We start from the raw sequence: 25,616 nt of genomic DNA, 5'->3' as shown, positions 1-25,616 counted from the left end.
CCAGGTAATTACAGGCTGGTGATTCCAACATCAGTGGTGGGGAAACTATTAGAAAAAATTCTGAGGGACAGGATTAATCTCCACTTGGAGAGGCAGGGATTAATCAGGGACAGTCAGCATGGCTTTGTCAGGGGGAGATCGTGTCTAACAAACTTAATTGAATTTTGCGAGGAGGTGACTAGATGTGTCGATGAGGGTAAAGCAGTTGATGTAATCTACATGGACTTCAGTAAGGCTTTTGATAAGGTCCCACATGGGAGATTGGTTAAGAAGGTAACAGCCCATGGGATCCAGGGCAATTTGGCAAATTGGATCCAAAATTGGCTTAGTGGCAGGAGGCAGAGGGTGATGGTCGAGGGTTGTTTTTGTGATTGGAAGCCTGTGACCAGTGGTGTACCACAGGGATCGGTGCTGGGACCCTTGCTGTTTGTCGTGTACATTAATGATTTAGACGTGAATAAGGAGGTATGATCAGTAAGTTTGCAGATGACCCGAAATTTGGTGGTGTTGTAAATAGTGAGGAGGAAAGCCTTAGATTACAGGACGATATAGATGGGCTGGTAAGGTGGGCGGAGCAGTGGTGAATGGAATTTAATCCTGAGGAGTGTGAGGTGATGCATTTTGGGAAGACTAACAAGGTAAGAGAATACACAATGGATGGTAGGACCCTAGGAAGTACAGAGGGTCAGAGGGACCTTGGTGTACTTGTCAATAGATCACTGAAGGCAGCAGCACAGGTAGATAAGGTGGTTAGGAAGGCATATGGGATACTTGCCTTTATTAGCTGAGGCATAGAATATAAGAGCAGGGAGGTTATGATGGAGCTGTATAAAATGCTAGTTAGGCCACAGCTGGAGTACTGTGTACAGTTCTGGTCGCCACACTATAGGAAGGATGTGATTGCACTGGAGAGGGTGCAGAGGAGATTCACCAGGATGTTGCCTGGGCTGGAGCATTTCAGCTATGAAGAGAGACTGGATAGGCTAGGGTTGTTTCCCTTAGAACAGAGAAGGCTGAGGGGGGATCTGATTGAGGTAAACATAATTATGAGGGGCATAGATAGGTTAGATAGGAAGAAACATTTTCCCTTAGCGGAGATGTTAATAACCAGGGGGCATAGATTTAAGGTAAGGGGCAGGAGGTTTGGAGGGAATTTGAGGAAAATTTTTTCACCCAGAGGGTGGTTGGAATCTGGAACACACTGCCTGAAGAGGTGGTAGAGGCAGGAACCCTCACAACATTTAAGAAGTATTTAGATGAGCACTTGAAACACCATAGCATACAAGGCTACGGGCCAAGTGCTGGAAAATGGGATTAGAATAAATAGGTGCTTGATGGCCGGCACGGACAGGGTGCGCCAAAGGACCTGTTTCTGTGCTGTAAAGCTCTGTGACTTTGTCCCTTGTGAAAGAGACTGTTACAAGATCTTTTCTCACATTAGCTCCTTACTTATCTGATATCTGTGTGATGTTTATCGTGTCCTCCACTGTGAAGACCAATATAAATATTGGTTTAAATTATCTGCTATTTCCCTGTTCCCCGTTATCAATTCACCAGTCACATACTCCAAGGGTCCCATGCTCACTTTAGCTCCTTGCTTTTTATATACCCAAAGAAGCTCTTGCTGTTCGTTTTTTTATTTCTTGCCAATTTACTTTCATAAATCGATTCTCTCCCTCTTTATTAGCTTTTTAGTCATCCGCTGCTGGTTCCTAAAAAAACATTCCCAATCCTCCGGCCTACCACTATTTTTCGCCGCTTTGTATGCCTTAGTTTTTGATTGGATACTCTCCTTGACCGCCTTTGTTAACCATGGGTGGTTCATCCTTCTCATTGAGTCCCTCTTTTTGACCGGGATAAATTTTTATTGAGCGTTATGAAATATCTGCTTAAATGTCTGCCACTGCTCATCCCTTAGTCTATCACCTACCCTTAGTCTATTTTCCCAGCCCGCCTTAGACAACTCTTTTTTCATAATTCCGTAATTGCCCTTGTTTAAGTCGAGGACACTGGTTTGAGACCCGAGTTGCTCACCCTCAAACTGAATTTGTAATTCAACCATGTTGTGATCGCTACCCCCTAGAGGGTCCTGAACTACGATATCTCTTATTAATCCTACCTCATTACACATTACGAGATCTAAAATAGCCTGTTCCCAGGTAGGAACTATATCACTGTTCTTTCAGCTGGGTCAAAATCCTGGAACTCCCTTCCTAACAGCACTGTGGGTGTACCTACCCCACATGGACTGCAGCGGTTCAAGAAGGCAGCTCACCACCACCTTCTCAAGGGTAAATAGGGATGGGCAATAAATGCTGGCCTGGCCATCGACGCCCACATCCCACGAATGAATAAAAAAAAAGGTTCTGCAACATATTGCTCTAAGTAACAATCCCTGATGCACGCTACAAATTCGTCTTCCATGTTCCCTCTGCCAATCTAATTTGTCCAGTCAATATGCAGATTAAAATCACCCTCATAGCACCCTTCTTACATGCCTCCGTTATTTCCTGATTTATACTTTGTCCTACAGTGAGGGCAACTCTTCGGGGGCCGATAGATGACTCCCACCCATGACTTCCTCCCCTTGCTATTCCTTATTTCCACCCAAACTGATTCCACAGCATGATCTATTGCACCCATATCACGACTCACCACCACACTGATACCGTCCTTTATTAACAAAGCTACCCCACCTCCTTTTTGCCTATTTTTCCGGAATGTCAAATACCCTTGAATATTGAGTTCCCAGTCTTGGTCGCCCTGCAACCACGTCTCTGTAATAGCTATCAAGTCATATTTATTTATTTATAGATACAAGTCTGTGCCGACCAACAACCACCCATTTATACTAATCCTACATTAATTCCATATTCCCTACCACATCCCCACCATTCTCCTACCACCTACCTACACTAGGGGCAATTTACAATGGCCAATTTACCTATCAACCTGCAAGTCTTTGGCTGTGGGAGGAAACCGGAGCACCCGGAGGAAACCCACACGGTCACAGGGAGAACTTGCAAACTCCACACAGGCAGTACCCAGAACTGAACCCGGGTCGCTGGAGTTGTGAGGCTGTGGTGCTAACTATTGCGCCACTGTGCCTTTACTTCTATTTATGCCATCAACTCATCTATCTTGTTACCAATGCTGCATGCATTCAGATAAAGAGCCTTAAGCTTTGACTTTTTACCATTATTACTCATTCTGGTTCTAACTTCTGCTGCACTCTTCTGCTTATATTTTCTGTCCCTTCCTGTGACACTTGGATTACCGTTCGCCTCTTCATTACCCTGCACCTCTGATCTCTCGTTTCTTTTTGATTTTTTAAACTTCCCTTCAATTGAACCCTCCACCCCACTAATTAGTTTAAAGTCCTATCTACAACCCTAGTTATACAATTCCCCAGGTTCTAGCATGGTTCAAATGTCCCAATGGGACAGCTCTCTCCTTCCCCAGTACTGGTGCCATTTCTCCCACACCAATCTTTGAGCCACGTGTTTACCTCTCTAACCTTATTCACCCTGCACCAATCTGCACGTGGCTCAGGTAGTAATCCCTCTCTCGCTCTCCTCTCTGAGGCTGCCATTGCTGGTCGTCTTCCTTACATCCTGCCTGCTTTCTAAAAATCTGTTGTATTTACTGGAATCAAAAGTCAATAGCCAGTTGTCTTTTCCAATATGTGAAGTCCACAAGTCTGACTAAGGCAGAACCACCCGGGCTTTCCATTGATTCCAGCAACTGCCATATGTATTTACATTCTCAGAGTCACTGATTCTTTCTTTACAATCTGAAAGTCTGGGGCAGTGAAACCACTGAGTCTCTGCATTTCGAAAAAGTCTTTGATCTGGCTTCTTTGTTGTCCAGGTAACCAAGATTCCTTTCTTCTCTTTAAGTGGAGTTGATGTGAGGTCACCTGACTTCTCTGATTCCATCTTAAACGCACATACAAATCTCAGTTTTTAAAACATAATCATGCTACAAAGTACAGCATTCATAACACTAGGACCACTTTTTTCTTTGCTATATATATAAATTACTTGGTTATTGGAATACAGAGTAAAATTTCAAAATTTGCCAATGATACCAAACCTGGACGTGTGGCAGACAGTGAGGATGATACCACTCAACTGCAACAGGACATTGATAGGCTCGCAGAATGGGCAGGCAGATGGCAGATGGAATTTAATACAGACAAGTATGAGCTAATGCATTTTGGCAGAAGGAATAGGGAGAGGCAATATATACTGAGTGACACAGTTCTAAAGAGTGTGCAGGAACAGAGGGACCCGGGGGTTTATGTGCATCAATCTTTGAAGGTGGCAGGACATATTGAGAGAGTGGTTAGCAAAGCATGTGGGATCTTGGGCTTCATAAATAGAAGCATTGAGTACAAAAGCAGGGATGTTACAAAATCATGAGAGGTATAGACAGGGTGGATAGCAAGAAGCTTTTTCCCAGAGTGGGGGATTCAATTACTAGGGGTCACGAGTTCAAAGTGAGAGGGGAAAAGTTTAGGGGGGATATGCGTGGAAAGTTCTTTACGCAGAGGGTGGTGGGTGCCTGGAACGCGTTGCCAGCGGAGGTGGTAGACGCGGGCACGATAGCATCTTTTAAGATGTATCTAGACAGATACATGAATGGGCAGGAAGCCAAGAGATACAGACCCTTAGAAAATAGGCGACATGTTTAGATAGAGGATCTGGATCGGTGCAGGCTTGGCGGGCCGAAGGGCCTGTTCTTGTGCTGTAATTTTCTTTGTTCTTTGTTCTTTGTTATGCTGAATCTTTATAATGCTCTGGTTAGGCCCCAACTGGAGGATTGTGTCCAATTCTGGTCACCACACTTCAGGAAGGATGTGAGGGTCTTTGAGAGGGTGTAGAGGAGATTTACCAGAATGGTTCCAGGGATGAGGGATTTTAGCTCCAAGGTTAGAAAAGCTGGGGTTGTTCTCCTTGGAGCAAAGGAGATTTGAAGGGAGATTTGATAGAGGTGTACAAGATTATGACAGGCTTAGAAAAATAAAATAAAAAACTTCCCATTAGCTAATGGTGTAAGGACTAGGGGAGACAGATGGAAGGTTTTGGGCAAATGATGCAGGGGGAATATGAGAGAGAACGTTGTCTTACGCAGCGGGTGGTAATGACCTGGAACTCACTGCCCACAAGGGTGGTGAAAGCAGAGACAATCAATGACTTCTAAAGGAAATTAGATGGCCACTTGAAGGACTACGGGGATCGAGCTGGGAGTGGGACTGATTGGATTGCTCTATGGAGAAAAGGCATGGACTCAATGGGCCGAATGACCTCCTTCTATGCTGTAAATGACTCTATGCTCTGTGACTGATCTATCCTTTATTAGCAGAGCTACACATCTCCTGTTCTTTTCTTCCTATCCTTTGAAATATCAAATACCCTTGAATATTCAGTTCCCAGCTTTGGTCACCTTGCAACCACATGTCTAATGGCTGTCAGATCAGACCCAGTTATTTCTATTTATGCCATCAATTTATCCATCTTGTTATGAATACTGCATGCATTCAGATAAAGAGCCTTTAATTCCGTCATTTGACCATTTTCCCTACTCTGACCCTATTTGCTGGTGCACTCTTATGTTTGTACGCTCTGTCCCTTCCTGTCACACTCTGGTTATCATTACCTGTATCACTAGCCTGCACTATTACCTTGTCCTTTCTTGTTAACTTTCTAAATCCCTGCTCACCTGAACTCTTCCCCCTTTCTATTTAGTGAAAGCCCTCTCTACAGCCCTTGTTATACGATTGACCGGGACACAGGTCTCAGTGCTGTTCAAGTGAAGCCCGTCCAAACGGTACAGTTCCCACTTTCCCCGGTGCTGGTGCGAGTGCCCCATGAATCGAAACCCATTTCTCCCACACTAATCCTTGAGCCACACATTCAGCTCTCTAATCTTACTGATTCTATGCCAATTTGCTCATGGCTCAGATAGTAACCCAGAGAGTACCACCTTTGTAGTGCTGCTTTTTAATTTAAATTTTAATTTAATTTAAAGCTCATACTCCCTTAGCACAAGCTCTTTCTTAGTCATTGTCTAACTCATTGTCTTAGTCATGTCATTGCTACCTAGGTGGATAGAAACATAGAACATAGAAAAATAGGTGCAGGAGTAGGCCATTCGGCCCTTCGAGCCTGCTCTGCCATTCAGTACAATCATGGCTGATCATCCACACTCAGTAACCTGTTCCCGCTTTCTCCCTGTATCCCTTGATCCCATTAGCCCTAAGAACTATAACTAACTCTTTCTTGAATCTATTTAATGAGTTGGCCTCAACTGCTTTTTGTGGTAGACACTGGAAGCGTTCCTGATTTCCCACAGAGCGCAGGAGGAGCATATCACGGGTGCGAGCTCTCCTGCTGTGACTTACTTTTACATTACTTAGTTACTCCCTTTAAAAAATACTAATTACACTAGGGGCCTTGTTCTACTCCAAACACTACCGACTACAATCACTGATAAGGTAGAATTAAAAAAAAAGAACTTTCCCCTGATTTTGTAAAGCTATTTCCAGGTATTAACAGCTGTTACTCACTAACCAATCATCTTGCAGCTTTCCTGTGATGTCACTGTTGACTTATGGATCATGACAAGTGGATCCTTCCCCTCCCACTCTCAGCCATGAGGAGATGTCCTTAACCCTGGCACTGGGCAGGCAACACAGCCTTCGGGACTCACACTCTCAGCCATGAGGAGATGTCCTTAACCCTGGCACTGGGCAGGCAACACATCCTTCGGGACTCACACGCTCAGCCATGAGGAGATGTGCTTAACCCTGGCACTGGGCAGGCAACACATCCTTCGGGACTCACACTCAGCCATGAGGAGATGTCCTTAACCCTGGCACTGGGCAGGCAACACATCCTTCGGGACTCACACTCTCAGCCATGAGGAGATGTCCTTAACCCTGGCACTGGGCAGGCAACACAGCCTTCGGGACTCACACTCAGCCATGAGGAGATGTCCTTAACCCTGGCACTGGGCAGGCAACACATCCTTCGGGACTCACACTCTCAGCCATGAGGAGATGTCCTTAACCCTGGCACTGGGCAGGCAACACAGCCTTCGGGACTCACACTCAGCCATGAGGAGATGTGCTTAACCCTGGCACTGGGCAGGCAACACAGCCTTCGGGACTCACACTCTCAGCCATGAGGAGATGTCCTTAACCCTGGCACTGGGCAGGCAACACAGCCTTCGGGACTCACATGCTCAGCCATGAGGAGATGTCCTTAACCCTGGCACTGGGCAGGCAACACAGCCTTCGGGACTCACACTCAGCCATGAGGAGATGTCCTTAACCCTGGCACTGGGCAGGCAACACATCCTTCGGGACTCACACTCTCAGCCATGAGGAGATGTCCTTAACCCTGGCACTGGGCAGGCAACACAGCCTTCGGGACTCACACTCTCAGCCATGAGGAGATGTCCTTAACCCTGGCACTGGGCAGGCAACACATCCTTCGGGACTCACACGCTCAGCCATGAGGAGATGTCCTTAACCCTGGCACTGGGCAGGCAACACAGCCTTCGGGACTCACACTCTCAGCCATGAGGAGATGTGCTTAACCCTGGCACTGGGCAGGCAACACAGCCTTCGGGACTCACACTCAGCCATGAGGAGATGTCCTTAACCCTGGCACTGGGCAGGCAACACAGCCTTCGGGACTCACACGCTCAGCCATGAGGAGATGTCCTTAACCCTGGCACTGGGCAGGCAACACATCCTTCGGGACTCACACGCTCAGCCATGAGGAGATGTCCTTAACCCTGGCACTGGGCAGGCAACACAGCCTTCGGGACTCACACTCAGCCATGAGGAGATGTCCTTAACCCTGGCACTGGGCAGGCAACACAGCCTTCGGGACTCACACTCAGCCATGAGGAGATGTCCTTAACCCTGGCACTGGGCAGGCAACACAGCCTTCGGGACTCACACTCTCAGCCATGAGGAGATGTGCTTAACCCTGGCACTGGGCAGGCAACACAGCCTTCGGGACTCACACTCAGCCATGAGGAGATGTCCTTAACCCTGGCACTGGGCAGGTAACACAGCCTTCGGGACTCACACTCTCAGCCATGAGGAGATATCCTTAACCTTGGCACTGGGCAGGCAACACATCCTTCGGGACTCACACTCTCAGCCATGAGGAGATGTCCTTAACCCTGGCACTGGTCAGGCAACACAGCCTTCGGGACTCACACTCTCAGCCATGAGGAGATGTCCTTAACCCTGGCACTGGGCAGGTAACACATCCTTCGGGACTCACACTCATGGCTGCAGAGAGCAGTATCTATCCCACTAACTATACTGTCCCCTGCTACTACTAAAACTTATCTTTTTACTCTCCCCAATGGCTACCTGTACCACGGTGCTGTGGTCAGTTTGCTCATCCTCCCTGCAGTCCCTGCTCTCATCCACATAAGCTGTAAGAACCTTGGACCTGTTGAACAAGTGCAAGGGCTAAGGTTCCTCCAGTGCTTCCCTCTGGATCCCCATAGCTGCCTCACTTGTAGTCACACCCTTCTCTCTGACCGCAGACCAAAGCTGAAATATCTAACCTAAGGGGTGTGATTGCCTTCTGGAACAAAGTGTACAGGTGTGGGCGGCACAGTGGTGCAGTGGTTAGCACCGTAGCCTCACAGCTCCAGCGACCCGGGTTCAATTCTGGGTACTGCCTGTGTGGAGTTTGCAAGTTCTCCCTGTGTCTGCGTGGGTTTCCTCCGGGTGCTCCGGTTTCCTCCCACATGCCAAAGACTTGCAGGTTGATAGGTTAATTGGTCATTATAAATTGCCCCTAGTATAGGTAGGTGGTAGGGAAATATAGGGACAGGTGGGGATGTGGTAGGGATATGGAATTAGTGTAGAATTAGTATAAATGGGTGGTTGATGGTCAGCACAGACTCGGTGGGCCGAAGGGCCTGTTTCAGTGCTGTATCTCTAAAACTAAAAAAAACCTAAAGGTAACCTTCTCCCTCCCTGAAGCTCAGACTCCAGCTCATCAACTCTGAGCTGAAGTTCCTTGAGGTGCGGACCCTTAGATGTGGTTGCAGTGGATCACACTGGTATCCACCAGCCCCCACATCGTAAAGTTGTAACACATCATCTGTCCTGCCATTTTTATTTTATTTAAAGGGAGAAGTTGTGGAAGGTATAGCCAGGTGGGGAGGCTTCAGTGTTAAAGCCATGATGTCGATGCAATCATCCACAATAAACTCATGGATGGCAAGGGGCTTGTTCACAAGGAAACGAACATTCTTAAGGGAGATGTGGAGAGGCGGTGAGACCTGATCCACTGGAAGAGTCCACAGGGTCAGCACTGGGTGGGGTGAGTTGGACAGGGAGGAGATTGGCAATATCAGTCCCAGCTGGTGCAGTGAGAAGTACAGAGGGAGGCTATAAACTTGTCTAAGAGGGAGTCAAGCCTGGGATTGCAGCAGGACAGTAGCAAGGTCAAGGATTACTGAAGGGTTGGGGTAGGGATTTGGGAAGGTGGTGTACCTGAGAGGGTAGAAATTAAAAGAAGGCATGATGACCGGAGAGAAGGGTCTAGGAGGGTTAAAGAGAAAAGAAGTTAAAAAGGGGAAGAAAATTAACAAATGGAAATGGAATTGATGGGCTTGGGTCCAGAGCAGCAGCCAAAACGCCCAAGTGAGTGGACACAATGAAAACTCAAGTTACGTGAACCTGGTTCCATGGAATTAATGAGGATGCATATATCCTGGTAGTGAACGGGGAATAGAGAGACAGTAGGAGAGAGTCCAGAGTGCAAGTCATTAGTCCCATAGTGGGTTAAAGTTGATGTCGGTAGATGGAGTCAGCGTGGAGCTTCAACAAACTGTTGTTCAAGTTCAAAGACAGGTGTGGCAGACGAGTGAAGTTTAGCAGCTGTTTGAAGGGTGGAGTATTGGAGGACACATTGATGGGGGGAGTTATTTCTTTTCCAGTGAAGATCCAGGAGGGCTGCAGAATCGACTACAGGGCAGAAACAAAAGGCTGAAGTGCAAAATGGCAGCGGTCCCGCTTGTGATATCAGCGGCCGCGCCACCACGATTTGGCAGCGAGTGGCCATTTTGTATAAAGGTGATGGCTGTCATCCCTAATCACATGGTGGGGTGGACATGGACACACCGTTAATGTCGCCACCTAATGTTGGAGCAGGTGCTAGTGCATCTTTAAAAGCCTACCAGCCCTGCATATACTCTCACCGTGTACACAAACCCCTTGCAAAGCCCCCCCATTCCCACAAAAACCCTCAAAGAGCGCCCCCCCATTCACACACAACCCCCTCGCAGAGTTCCCCCCATTCACACACAACCCCCTCACAGAGCCCCCCCCATTCACACACAACCCCCTCATAGAGCCCCCCCATTCACACACAACTCCCTCACAGAGCCCCCCATTCACACATAAGCTCCTCACAGAGCCCCCCCCATTCACACACAAGCCCCGCACAGAGCCCCCCATTCACACACAACCACCTCACAGAGCCCCCCCATTCACACACAACCCTCTCACAGAGCCCCCCCATTCACACACAACCCCCTCAGTCTTCCCCCTATTCACACACAACCCCCTCACAGAGCCCCACCCCATTCACACACAACCCCCACAGAGCCCCGCCCCATTCAGACACAACCCCCTAACAGAGTCCGCCCATTCATACACAGCCCCCTCACAGTGCACCCTCCCATTCAGCCACAACCCCCTCACAGAGATTTTTTTTTTAGATTTAGAGATACAGCACTGAAACAGGCCCTTTGGCCCACCGAGTCTGTGCCGACCATTAACCACCCATTTATACTGATCCTACACTAATCCCATATTCCTACCACATCCTCACCTGTCCCTATATTCCCCTCCAACCTACCTATACTAGGGACAATTTATAATGGCCAATTTACCTATCACCCTGCAAGTCTTTTGGCATGTGGAAGGAAACCGGAGCACCCGGAGGAAACCCACGCAGACACACGGAAAACTTGCAAACTCCACACAGGCAGTACCCAGAATTGAACCCGGGTCGCTGGAGCTGTGAGGCTGCGGTGCTAACCACTGCGCCACTGTGCCACCCTAGCACCCCCATTCACACACAACCCCCTCACAAAGCCCCCCCCATTCACACACAACCCCCTGACAGAGCTCCCCCCATTCACACACAACCCCCTCACAGAGCCCCCCCATTCACACAGAACCCCCTCACAGAGCTCCCCCCCATTCAGACACAGCCCCCTCACAGAGCTCCCCCCCTTTCTGACACAACCCCCACAGAGCCCCCCCCCATTCAGACACATAACCCCCTCACAGAGCCCCCACCATTCACACACAAGCCTCTCACAGAGCACCCCCCTGTTCACACACAACCCCCTCAGAGAGCCCCCCCATTCACACACAACCCCCTCACAGAGCCCCCCATTCACACACAAGCCCCTCACAGAGCCCCCCCCCAATTCATACACAACCTTCTCATAGAGCCCCCGCCATTCACACACAACCCCCTCACAGAGCCCCCTCCCTATTCACACACAAATACCTCACAGAGCCCCCCCCATTCACACACAACCACCTCACAGAGCCCCCCCATTTACACACAAGCCCCTCACAGAGCCCCCCCCCATTCACACACAACCCCCTCACAGAGCCCCCCCATTCACACACAACCCCCACACAGAGCCCCCCCACTCGCACACAACCCCCTCACAGAGCCCCCCCCCATTCACACACAAGCCCTGCACAGAGCCCCCCCCATTCACACACAACCCCTTCACAGAGCCCTCCCCCATTCACGCACAAGCTCCTCACAGCGCCCCTCCCCATTCACACCGAACCACCTCACAGAGCCCTCCCCAGTCAGACACAACTCCCTCACAGAGCCCCCCCCCATTCACACACAACGCCCTCACAGTGCCCCCCATTCACACACAACCCCCTCACAGAGCCCTCCCCCATTCACGCACAAGCTCCTCACAGCGCCCCTCCCCATTCACACAGAACCACCTCACAGAGCCCTCCCCAGTCAGACACAACTCCCTCACAGAACACACCCATTCACACACAAGCCCCTCACAGAGCCCCCCCCATTCACACACAACCCCCTCACAGAGCCCCCCCATTCACACACAACACCCTCACAGAGCGCCCCCCCATTCACACATAACCCCCTCACAGAGCCCCCCCATTCACACACACAACCCTCACAGAGCCCCCCCCAATTCATACACAACCCCCTCATAGACCACCCCCATTCACACACAACCACCTTACAGAGCCCCCACATTCACACACAAGCCCCTCACAGAGCCCCCTCCCCATTCACACACAAGCCCCTCACAGAGACCTCCCATTCACGCACAACCACCTCACAGAGCCCCCCCATTCACACACAACCCCCTCAGAGAGCCCCCCCATTCACACACAAGCCCCTCACAGAGCCCCCCCCATTCACAAAGAACCCCCTCACAGAGCCCCCCCATTCACACACAAGCCCCTCACAGAGCCCCTCCGTTCACACACAACCCCCTCACAGAGCCCCCCCATTCACACACAACCACCTCACAGAGCCCCCCCCATTCACACACAACCACCTCACAGAGACCCCCCATTCACATGCAACCCCCACAGAGCCCCCCCATTCATACACATCTCCCTCACAGAGCCTCCCCAGTCCCACACAACTCCCTCACAGAGCCCCCTCCCATTCACAAAGAACCCCCTCACAGAGCCCCTCCGTTCACACACAACCCCCTCACAGAGCCCCCTCCCATTCACACACAACCTCCTCACAGAGCCCCCATATTCACACACAACCACCTCACAGAGCCCCCCCATTCTCTCACAAGCCCCTCACAGAGCCCCCTCCCCATTCACACACAACCACCTCACAGAGCCCCCCCATTCACACACAACCCCCTCACAGAGCCCCTCCCATTCACACACAACCCCCTCACAGAGCCCCTCCCATTCACACACAACCCCCACAGAGCGCCTCCCCCATTCACACACAACCCCCTCACAGAGTCCCCCCTTCACACACAACCCCCTCACAGAGCCCCCCCCAATCACACACAACCACCTCACAGAGCCCCCCCAATCACACACAACCACCTCACAGAGCCCCCCCATTCACACACAACCCCCTCACAGAGCCCCCCCCCCTTTCACACACAACTCCCTCACAGAGCCCCCCCAGTCACACACAAGCCCCTCACAGAGCCCCCCCCCCATTCACGCACAACCAGCTCGCAGAGCCCCCCATTCACACACAACCCCCTCACTGAGCCCCGCCATTCCCACACAACCACCTCACAGAGCCCCCCCATTCTCACACAAGCCCCTCACAGAGCCCCCTCCCCATTGACACACAACCACCTCACAGAGACCCCCCCATTCACACACAACCACCTCACAGAGACCCCCCATTCACATGCAACCCCCACAGAGCCCCCCCATTCATACACATCTCCCTCACAGAGCCCCCCCAGTCCCACACAACTCCCTCACAGAGCCCCCTCCCATTCACACACAACCTCCTCACAGAGCCCCCATATTCACACACAACCACCTCACAGAGCCCCCCCATTCTCTCACAAGCCCCTCACAGAGCCCCCTCCCCATTCACACACAACCACCTCACAGAGCCCCCCCATTCACACACAACCCCCTCACAGAGCCCCTCCCATTCACACACAACCCCCTCACAGAGCCCCTCCCATTCACACACAACCCCCACAGAGCGCCTCCCCCATTCACACACAACCCCCTCACAGAGTCCCCCCTTCACACACAACCCCCTCACAGAGCCCCCCCCAATCACACACAATCACCTCACAGAGGCCCCCCCCAATCACACACAACCACCTCACAGAGCCCCCCCATTCACACACAACCCCCTCACAGAGCCCCCCCCCTTTCACACACAACTCCCTCACAGAGCCCCCCCCAGTCACACACAAGCCCCTCACAGAGCCCCCCCCCATTCACGCACAACCAGCTCGCAGAGCCCCCCATTCACACACAACCCCCTCACTGAGCCCCCCCATTCACACACAATCACCTCACAGAGCCCCCCATTCCCACACAACCACCTCACAGAGCCCCCCCATTCTCACACAAGCCCCTCACAGAGCCCCCTCCCCATTGACACACAACCACCTCACAGAGCCCCCCCATTCACACACAACCCCCTCACAGAGCCCCTCCCATTCACACACAAGCCCCACAGAGTGCCTCCCCCATTCACACACAACCCCCTCAGAGCCTGCCCATTCACACACTACCCCCTCACAGAGCCCCTCCCATTCACACACAAGCCCCACAGAGTGCCTCCCCCATTCACACACAACCCCCTCACAGAGCCCCCCCCAATCACACACAACCACCTCACAGAGCCCCCCCAATCACACACAACCACCTCACAGAGCCCCCCCATTCACACACAACCCCCTCACAGAGCCCCCCCCCCTTTCACACACAACTCCCTCACAGAGCCCCCCCAGTCACACACAAGCCCCTCACAGAGCCCCCCCCCATTCACGCACAACCAGCTCGCAGAGCCCCCCATTCACACACAACCCCCTCACTGAGCCCCCCCATTCCCACACAACCACCTCACAGAGCCCCCCCATTCTCACACAAGCCCCTCACAGAGCCCCCTCCCCATTGACACACAACCACCTCACAGAGACCCCCCCATTCACACACAACCACCTCACAGAGACCCCCCATTCACATGCAACCCCCACAGAGCCCCCCCATTCATACACATCTCCCTCACAGAGCCCCCCCAGTCCCACACAACTCCCTCACAGAGCCCCCTCCCATTCACACACAACCTCCTCACAGAGCCCCCATATTCACACACAACCACCTCACAGAGCCCCCCCATTCTCTCACAAGCCCCTCACAGAGCCCCCTCCCCATTCACACACAACCACCTCACAGAGCCCCCCCATTCACACACAACCCCCTCACAGAGCCCCTCCCATTCACACACAACCCCCTCACAGAGCCCCTCCCATTCACACACAACCCCCACAGAGCGCCTCCCCCATTCACACACAACCCCCTCACAGAGTCCCCCCTTCACACACAACCCCCTCACAGAGCCCCCCCCAATCACACACAACCACCTCACAGAGGCCCCCCCCAATCACACACAACCACCTCACAGAGCCCCCCCATTCACACACAACCCCCTCACAGAGCCCCCCCTTTCACACACAACTCCCTCACAGAGCCCCCCCCAGTCACACACAAGCCCCTCACAGAGCCCCCCCCCATTCACGCACAACCAGCTCGCAGAGCCCCCCATTCACACACAACCCCCTCACTGAGCCCCCCCATTCACACACAATCACCTCACAGAGCCCCCCATTCCCACACAACCACCTCACAGAGCCCCCCCATTCTCACACAAGCCCCTCACAGAGCCCCCTCCCCATTGACACACAACCACCTCACAGAGCCCCCCCATTCACACACAACCCCCTCACAGAGCCCCTCCCATTCACACACAAGCCCCACAGAGTGCCTCCCCCATTCACACACAACCCCCTCAGAGCCTGCCCATTCACACACTACCCCCTCACAGAGCCCCTCCCATTCACACACAAGCCCCACAGAGTGCCTCCCCCATTCACACACAACCCCCTCAGAGCCTGCCCATTCACACACTACCCCCTCACAGAGCCCCTCCCATTCACACACAAGCCCCACAGAGTGCCTCCCCCATTCACACACAACCCCCTCAGAGCCCCCCCCTTTCACACACAACTCCCTCACAGAGCCCCCCCAGTCACACACAAGCCCCTCTCAGAGCCCCCCCCATTCACGCACAACCAGCTCGCAGAGCCCCCCATTCACACACAACCCCCTCACTGAGCACCCCCATTCACACACAATCACCTCACAGAGCCCCCCATTCCCACACAACCACCTCACAGAGCCCCCCCATTCTCACACAAGCCCCTCACAGAGCCCCCTCCCCATTGACACACAACCACCTCACAGAGCCCCCCCCATTCACACACAACCCCCTCACAGAGCCCCCTCCATTCACACACGACCCCCACAGAGCCCCCCCCCTTTCACACACAACCCCCTCACAGAGCCCGCCCATTCACACACAACCCCCTCAGAGCCCCCCCCATTCACACTCAACCCCCTCACAGAGCACCCCTCTTCACACACAACCCCCTCACAGAGCACCCCCATTCACACACAACCCCCACAGAGCCCCCCCCCCATTCAGACACAACACCCTCACAGAGTCTCACCATTCACACACAGCCCCCTCACAAAGCTCCCCCATTCAGACAAAACCCCCTCACAGAGCCCCTCCATTCACACACAACCCCCTCAGTGTTCCCCCCATTCACACACAACCCCCTCACAGAGCCCCCCCATTCACACACAACCCCCTCACAGAGCCCCCCCATTCACACACAACCCCCTCACAGAGCCCCCTCATTCACACACAACCCCCTCACAGAGCCCCCCCATTCACACAAAACCACCTCACAGAGCGCCCTCCCCCCACCATGCCTAACCCCCTTGGACACTCAGCAAAGCAGCAATGGCCACTGTAAAGCCCATTCCCCCTGTGCTGTTCTGGTTCGGTTACCGACCCTGTCACGGCACCGAGGACTCTTGCCTCGGTGGCACCAGCTTTTCAAAGAGGTGAAACTGAAGGCCTGTGTGCACCACATGTTAACCACAGAATTGAGAAACCTTCATTGGATTACAGTGAATTAGATTTGAATTTTTTTAAAGCAGCATTTCAAACATTTAAATGAAGATGCCATCATGTCAGGGTGTCAGTACCGCCATGGTACTACCCCCTCTCCGACAGAATTGGCACACTGCGGTTCGGCGCCGGGTTTCATGGCAGACGGCTCCGCGACAATTCTCCGCTCCCTCCCCAAGTCACCAAACCTGCCTCTGAGAAGAGAACAAAATTCAGCCCAAAATATTGGCAAAGTCGCGATAAAATCCAGAAGGGGCTGAGAGATGTTCTCAGTCCTGGACAGAGTATCTCTGGCCAGGGTGAAGACTGTAGCTAAAGCTGACAAACCAGAAGAACCAGTCCAATGACAGATTCAGCAGGGGACTGAATTCCACAGAGCCTCCGTCACAGCAGCCATGGGGGAAGGGATGAAGCTGATCAAAGTTACTTTAAATATAAGCAACAGAGCAGATCTGAGACCCAGCAGCTGAGTCGTGCTGTGTAATCCAGTGAAGTCTTGATGTCCAAAGAAATCCAGCAGACAGGCAGAGGATGGAATGGGCAGCATTGTTCACAGACTCATTAATGAATTAACAACCTCTTTATTCAATATTGGATAGGAAAAGTGTAACCCAGTCTCCCTCCCCTCCCCTCCATCTTCCTGAGGGAGCTAGGGTTAAGAGCTGCAAACGGAGTGGGTGTTGTATGGGGGGAATTTTATCCTGGCAGTGAGGGTCTAGATGTCCAGAGAAATGGACGCTGAGATCCCTGCATCACCTGTTCTATGGAAGGCCCACTGAATTTAGTGCCAGTCAGGCACTTAAATGGACAGCGATGGTAGGGGGGCAGCCCTCAGCGGCAAACCACCCCCCCCCCCTCCCCTCCCACCCCTTTGCCGATGCTGGCTCCCTCATCCAAGCTGAGTGCCTTTTAAAGAGGGGCCCACCCCCTGGAGCCGAGAAGCAGCCTGCATGGTTTGTCATGCTGTGCTTCCCATGTGGCAACAGGGCCACCCGCTGCATGGGCTAATTGCAGTTGCGGTGGGAAGAAGCCCTTCATTGGTGGTTAATTGCCCAGTTAAGGGCCTTAATTGGTGGTGGGGTGGGAAGGCCATTCACAGGCCCTCCCACCCGGACTAAATTTAGGTAGAGGCGGGAAGGCACCTGCCACCATCCCACCTGATTTTATGCAAACCCGGAATGGGGGAGGGCATAACATTCGCCCCTATAAGGCCTGTGTTCTCAGCACCTTGCTGAATGGCTGGGAAACATGGGTGACTTACAGTTACCAGGAAAAGAAGCTCAATAATTTCCATCTTCACTGTCTGTGGCACATTGTGGGTATATCCTGGCAGGACAAAATCACAAATGTGGCAGTCCTCTCAAAGGCAGAGCTCCCAAGTGTGTTGGCACTAATCAAACAGAGGTGGCTTTGGTGGATTGGACATGTCCGCAGGGTGGAGGACAGTCGCACGCCTGAGGACCTTCTGTGTGGCGGGGTAGCCGGGACCAGATGACCTGTGGAGTGCCTAAAGCTCCACTTCAAGGATGCTTGTAAGCATGACATGAAGGCCCTAAATGTTGACTATCACATCTGGGAGTCACTAGCTGGAGAAAGAGGGAAATGGCGACACATCCTGTGGACTGGTGTGTACTACCACGACGACCAGTTACTACTGGAGCTTGGCAACAGGCGCCAATGTCAAAAACAACAACTCACAGCGTTACTTGGCAGCTTCACAGGCAGCACTTGTGGTAGAACCTGCCTCTCAAGGATTGGCCTTCACAGCCATCAGCAAAGGTGCATCAAGAGAAGATACCCCGCTTAAACGGATTGTTTGCGGCGTGTCCATCATCTTTCATAGATGGAAGGATGTCAGTCTGCAGTCCTGTGGTCATTCAGGCTCACACTGTAATATCTGGGTTTGACACAATCGAGTCTGTCCCTAAAGTAGAGAGAGTATACACTGCAGATCACAGAATACACATGTCCACACCCACCCCAATCCCACACACCGACCTTGACCTCACACACCACCCCCGCACCCCAATACAGAATCAGACCTGGGAAAACTGGCTCTGCTAAATTGATGGAATGTCGAAAGAGGGTGAGTGCGAGTAGACTGCATGCTTTCTTGGGTGATCACTGTTTGCAGGAGCTGGGGCCCTCTCGCATACACCAATCTTGATTCAAAGTTTGTCTCTTGCTTTTAGGGTTTCAAGCTCATCTCTGTCCCTGGGATTCTGAACCTTCACCTGAATCGATTCCGTGCTGCTTCCTCAGCTGGCGGTTTCATCAGGAAAATCTACAGCTCGGTGTCATTTCCTGAAATCCTGAACCTCGACCAGCTTCCTCTCTCAGAAAAGACCCAGAAATGTGGAAATGGCCAGGTGAGCTGTTAGTATACTGTACCAGGAACCTGTCTCCAGTCTCCAACAGCTGCAGCACAGTTACCCCAGAAGACACAACTCTTCCACATGTCTCACACCCTCTCCTTCATCAGTCCCAGTGCCAACTGATGAGGTTTTATCCCTGCATTTTGTTCCCTTGGCTGGAAACATTAACCCTCACTGTCCCACAGGTGCCAGTCATTCTCCATATTTGCACACAGTGGGAATTCTCTATGTTTGAGCCATTCAGTGTGTAGGTTCATGGACTATTCCACCTTGGATACTGTAGTGGAGCCTCAGAGCATCTTCCAATGCCTGCAGTTTCCAGTAGGGGTCACTGGAAGTTGGATAGGAGTTGGATCCATGACTGCTCCCTGTCACCCAGCTCTGGATACTCAAGATCTTTGAAGTGTATGAATAGTGCATTGATTAATGTCAGTTTAGAACAGTATTACTTTAAACACCTTCCTACTTCCCAAGATGAGGTTTGGAACTGAGTTTCAGTGTTTATCTCTCATGCATGTTACCCTCAAACATACTCCTCCTGAAAAGCATTGTTTGGTTGCACCACAAGGCTAGAAGTCAGCCCTGCCTATTTTAGGTACCTCCACTCACAGAAATTCAACTAGTCAACAGGCTGGGCCTGAAAAATGGGCTTGCAAAATAGTGAAAGAATTCTGAATGGAACTGAGGTCAGTGACTGTGAGGGGCCTGGGTCAGTTTTTTAAAAATTCTTTCATGGGATGAGGGTGTCACTGGCAAGGCCAGCATGTGTTGCCCATTCCTAATTACCCTTGACAACTGAGTGGAGTTAAGAGTCAAGCACATTGTTGTGCGTCTGGAGTCACATGTAGGCCAGACTGGGTCAGGACAACAGATTTTCTTCCCTAGATGACCTTAGTGAACCAGGTGTGTTTTTACAACAATCAATAATAACTTCATGGCACCATTAATTGGATTTAAATTCCACCAGCTGCTGTCCCCAGGGTCTCTAGGTTACTAGTTCAGTGATGCTACCACTACACCACTTACTCACAGGCTTGGCTTACTGACTGTGAGGGGCCTGGGTCAGTGACTTCAATTCACTCCACATGATATGAAGAAATGGCAGAAGGCACTGGATACAGCAAAAGTTATGGGCCTGGCGACTTCCAGTTGTAGTGCTGAAGACCTGTGCTCCGGAACTTGCCGCGCCCCGAGCCAAGTTGTTCCAGTACAGCAACAACACTGGCATCTACCCGGCAATGTGGAAAATTGCCCAGGTATGTCCTGTACACAAAAAGCAGGACAAATCTAATTCAGCCAATTACCACCCCATCAGTCTACTCTCGATCATCAGCAAAGTGATGAAAGGTGTCATTGACAGTGCTATCAAGCAACACTTACTCAGCAATAACCTGCTCGGTGATGCTCAGTTTAAGTTCTGCCAGGGCCACTCAGCTCCTGACTTCATTACTTGGTTCAAACATGGACAAAAGAGCTGAACTCCAGAGGTAAGGTGAGAGTGACTGCCCTTGATATCAAGGCAGCATTTGACCAAGTATGGCATCAAGGAGCCCTAGCAAAACTGGAGTCAATGGGAATCGGGGAAAACACTCCGTTGGTCAGAGTCATACCTAGCGCAAAGGACAATGGTTGTGGTTGTCAATCATCTCAACCCGAGCACATTGGTGCGGGAGTTCCTCAAGACAGTGTCAGAAGTGGGGATGTTCGCTGATGATTGCACAATGTTCAGCACCATTCGGGACTCCTCAAATATGAAGCAGTTGGTGTAGAAATGCAGCGGGACCTGGACAAAATCCAGGCTTGGGCTGATAAGTGGCAAATAACATTTGCGTCACACAAGAGCCAGGCAGTGACCATCTCAAACATGAGAGAATCAAGCCATCTCCCCTTGATGTTCAATGGCGTTACGATCGATGAATCCCCCACTCTCAACATCCTGGGGGTTACCATTGACGAGAAACTGAACTGGACCAGCCACATAAATACTGTGACTACAAGAGGCTAGGAATTCTGTGGTGAGTAACTCACCTCCTGACTCCCCAAGCCTGTCCACCATCGACAAGGCACAAATCAGGAGTGTGATGGAATACTGTCCACTTGCCTGGATGGGTGCAGCTCCAACAACACTCAAGAAGCTCGACACCATCCAGGACAAAGCAGCCTGCTTGATCAGCACCCCATCTACAAACATTCACTCCCTCCACCACCAACGCACAGTGGCAGCAGTGTCTACCATCTACAAGATGCACTGCAGCAACACACCAAAACTCCTTTGACAACACCTTCCAAAACCACAACCACTACCAGCAAGAATACAGGGGCAGCAGATGCATGGGAACACCACCACCAGCAAGTTCCCCTCCAAGCCACACACCATCCTGACTTTGAATTATATCGCCGTTCCTTTACTTTCACTGGGTCAAATTCCTGGAACTCCCTTCCTAACAGCACTGTGGGTGTAATTATACTACATGGACTGTAGAGGTTCAAGAAGACGGCTCACCACTACCTTCTCGAGGACAATTAGAGATGGGGAATAAATGATCACCTTGTCAGCAATGCTCACATCCTGAGAACAAAAAAAAAAGGCCTCCCTGCTGATATGTTCTGTGCCTCAGCTAAGAAAGGAAACTATTCTGTATAACCTTCTTAACGACCTTATCTACCTGTCCTTCTACCTTCAGGGATCTGTGGACATGCACTCCAAGGTTCCTCTATTCCTCGACACTTCTGAATATCCTACCATTTATTGTGTATTGCCTCTTTTGTCCTTGCCAAAGGCATCACCTCACACTTCTCCGGATTGAATTCCATTTTCCAGTGTTCTGCCCACCTGACCAGTCCATTGATATCTTCCTGCAGTCTACAGCTTTCTTCCTCACTATCAACCACATGGACAATTTTTGTATAATCTGCAAACTTCTTAATCATGCCCCCTATATTTATGTTTAAATCATTGATATATACCACATACAGCAAGCGAACCAGTACTGAGCCCTGCAGAACCCCACTGGAAACCATCTTCCAGTCACCAAAACACCTGTCGGCCATTACCCTTTGCTTCCTACCACTAATACAATTTTAGATCCAACTTACTACTTGCTGTTGGATCCCATGGGCTTTTATTTTTGTGATCAGCCTGTGGGAGAAGGAATGGAGGGTTACGATGACAGACTTAGATGAGGAAAGATGGGAGGAGGCTCAAGTGGAGCATAAACACCAGCATGGACTTGTTGGGCTGAATGGCCTGTTTCTGTGCCATATATCCAATGTAATCCTATATGGAACCTTGTCAAAAAGCCTTGCTAAAATCCATATAGACTGCAGCTAACATGCTGCCCTCATCAACCCTCCTTGTTACCCCCTCAAAACATTCAGTTGAGTTAGTCAGAACTGCAAAACTTTATCAACTTTGTTTCTAATTTCCACCCTTCTCTCACCTTCACATGGTCCATCTCCAACACTTCCCTTCCCTTCCTCGACGTCTCTGTCTCCATCTCTGGGGGAGGCTGTCCACTAGTATTTATTATAAGCCCACCGATTCCCACGGCTACCTTGACTACATTTCCTCACGCCCTGTTTCCTGTAAGGATGCCATTCCATTTTCCCAGTTTTTCCGTCTCCGACACATCTGTTCTGATGATGCAACCTTCCACAACAGCGTTTCTGATATGTCTTCCAGCCATTTCAGTTCTCTATCTTGTTCCCATGCCCACGTCTCTGTCCTGGACCTGCTGCAGTGTTCCAGTGAAACATCAACGCAAGCTCGAGGAACAGCACCTCATTTTCTGATTTGGCACTTTACATCCTCTGGACTCAATATTGAGTTCAATAATTTCAGACCATGAGCCCCATTATTTCTTATTTATTTTTTTAAAATATATTTTCTCATTTTTATTATTTATTTATTAACCATGTGCTAGTCTTAACTTATTTTTCATGTTTTTGCTTTCGTACAGAACTGTTCATTATTCTGCCATTAGCACTCTCTCTGCACTCGTGCTTCGTCTTTCGCTACAACTATTTAACGCTCCATCTGGATGATGTTGCCTGGGCTGGAGCATTTCAGCTATGAAGAGAGACTGAAAAGGCTAGGGTTGTTTTCCTTAGAGCAGAGAAGGCTGAGGGGGGAACATGATTGAGGTATACAAAATTATGAGGGGCGTTGATAGAATAGATAGGAAGAAACTTTTTCTCTTAGTGAAGGGGATCAGGGGCATAGATTTAAGATAAGGGGCAGGAGGTTTAGAGGGGATTTGAGGAAAAACTGTTTCACTCAGAGGGTGGTTGGAATCTGGAACACACTGCCTGAAGAGGTGGTAGAGGCAGGAACCCTCACAACATTTAAGAAGTATTCAGATGAGCACTTGAAACGCCATAGCATTTAAGGCAGCAGGCCAGGTGCTGGAAAATGGGATTAGAATAGATAGGTGCTTGATGGCCGGCACAGACAGATAGGCCGAAGGGCCTGTTTCTGTGCTCTATGACTCTATGTTCCATGACATCTGTCATTTAATCTCTTTCCTCCATCCCCCCCCCCCATCCTATCACAGACCTTCCTTCTTGTTCTACTTCCCCCCCCCCCCCACCTTTCACTTGCTCAAAGACTGTTACATTTCTAATTTTTGCCAGTTCTGATGAAGGGTCACAGACTTGAAACGTTAGCTCTGCTTCTCTCTAGACAGATGCTGGCAGACCTGCTGAGTATTTCAAAGAACAAAGAACAGGACAGCACAGGAACAGGCCATTCGGCCCTCCAAGCCTGCGCCGATCTTGATGCCTGCCTAAACTAACACCTTCTGCACTTCCGGGGCCCATATCCCTCTATTCCCATCCTATACATATGTTTGTCAAGATGTCTCTTAAACGTCGCTATCGTATCTGCTTCCACCACCTCCCCTGGCAGCAAGTTCCAGGCACTCACCACCCTCTGTGTACAAAAACTTGCCTCGCACATCCCCTCTAAATTTCTGGCACTTTCTGTTCTCTAGTCAAACACAACCTTCCCTTAACAAATCCACCCTGACTGCCGTTGATTTATCTGTGCCTTTCAAAAAGTGTTGTCTGCTGGAGGAGCTCGAGGTCCAGGTTTTGGAACTTGAGCAGCAGTTGCTGTCACTGTGGTGCATCTGTGAGGTGGAAAGTTACATAGATAGCATGTTTCTGGAGGTGGTCACCTTGCACTTTAAGAGTGATTGGGCAGGGAGTGAATGGATGACCATCTGACAGACAAGGAGGAACAGGCAGATAGTGCAGACATTCTCTGAGTTCATCTCCTTGTCTAACTAGTATTCAGTTCTGAATAATGGTGAGGAATGTGGTTCTTCTGGAGAGTGCAGCCAGAGCCAACTCCATGGCATAATTGGTTTTATACCATCCCTCGGAATTTTGTCCAATAGTTTGCCCACCACTGAGGTTAAGCTGATTGGCTTATAATTCCTCGGTTGGTCCCTTGCTCCCTTTTTAAGCAATATTACAATGTTAGCAGGCCTCCTGCACCATGCCTGCAGTCAGACAGGATTGGAAAATGATGGTCAGAGCCTCCACTATTTCCTCCCTTGCTTCTCTTAGCAGTCTGAAATACATTCCATCTGAGCTTGGTATTTTATCCACTTTCAAAGATGCTAAACACCTTCATATTTCCTCTCTCACTATGTTTATCCCCTTCAATATTTTACATTTCTCCTTAACTGCAATGCCTGCATTGTTCCCTTTTTTGTGACGACATAAACAAAGTTGTCTACATGGACTTTAGCAAGGCCTTTGGGCAGAGGGTGGTCGTGGAGGGTTGTTTTTCAGATTGGAGGCCGGTGACCAGTGGTGTGCCGCAGGGATCAGTGCTCAGCCCTCTGTTGTTTGTCATATATATTAATGACTTGGATGTGAATGTAAGGGGCATGATTAGTAGGTTTGCAGATGACACCAAAATTGGTGGTATAGTGGACAGTGAAGAAGGTTGTCTAAGGTTACAACAGGATATAGATCAACTGGGAAAGTGGGCAAGGGAGTGGCAAATGGAATTTAACGCAGACAAGTGTAAAGTGATGCATTTTGGGAAATTAAACCAGGACAGGACATATACAGTGAATGGCAGGGCCGTGGGGAGTGTTGTTGAGCAGAGAGACCTTGGCGTGCAAGTACATAGCTCCCTGAAAGCGGCAACACAGGTAGACAGGGTGGTGAAGAAGACGTATGGCATGCTTGCCTTCATCGGCCGAGGCATTGAGTACAAGAGTTGGGACGTCATGTTACAGTTGTACATAACGTTGGTTAGGCCGCATTTGGAGTACTGTGTGCAGTTCTGGTCGCCGCACTACAGGAAAGATGTGATTAAGCTAGATTCACAAGGATGTTGCCTGGTTTGGAGGGCTTAAGTTATAAAGAGAGATTGGATAGGCTGGGTCTGTTTTCCCTGGAGTGAAGGAGGCTGGGAGGGGATATGATAGAGGTATATAAAATT

At 50.5% G+C, this 25,616-nt stretch overlaps 1 protein-coding gene across 6 annotated transcripts in view; it reads left to right on the top strand.

The window, feature by feature from the left end:
- The window catches only part of LOC137379762 (ubl carboxyl-terminal hydrolase 18-like), a 287,737-nt gene that overhangs the window by 236,133 nt on the left and 25,988 nt on the right, over positions 1–25,616 (top strand). For all 6 annotated transcript variants that reach the window (XM_068051108.1, XM_068051106.1, XM_068051105.1 and 3 more), the window contains one exon: positions 18,974–19,150. In XM_068051108.1, coding sequence (XP_067907209.1) covers positions 18,974–19,150 — 177 coding nt within the window. The remainder of the gene's footprint in view (positions 1–18,973; positions 19,151–25,616) is intronic.

Source organism: Heterodontus francisci, chromosome 18, assembly GCF_036365525.1.
Source record: "Heterodontus francisci isolate sHetFra1 chromosome 18, sHetFra1.hap1, whole genome shotgun sequence".
Taxonomy (NCBI): Eukaryota; Metazoa; Chordata; class Chondrichthyes; order Heterodontiformes; family Heterodontidae; genus Heterodontus; species Heterodontus francisci.
This window is presented reverse-complemented; position numbering and strand designations above follow the sequence as displayed.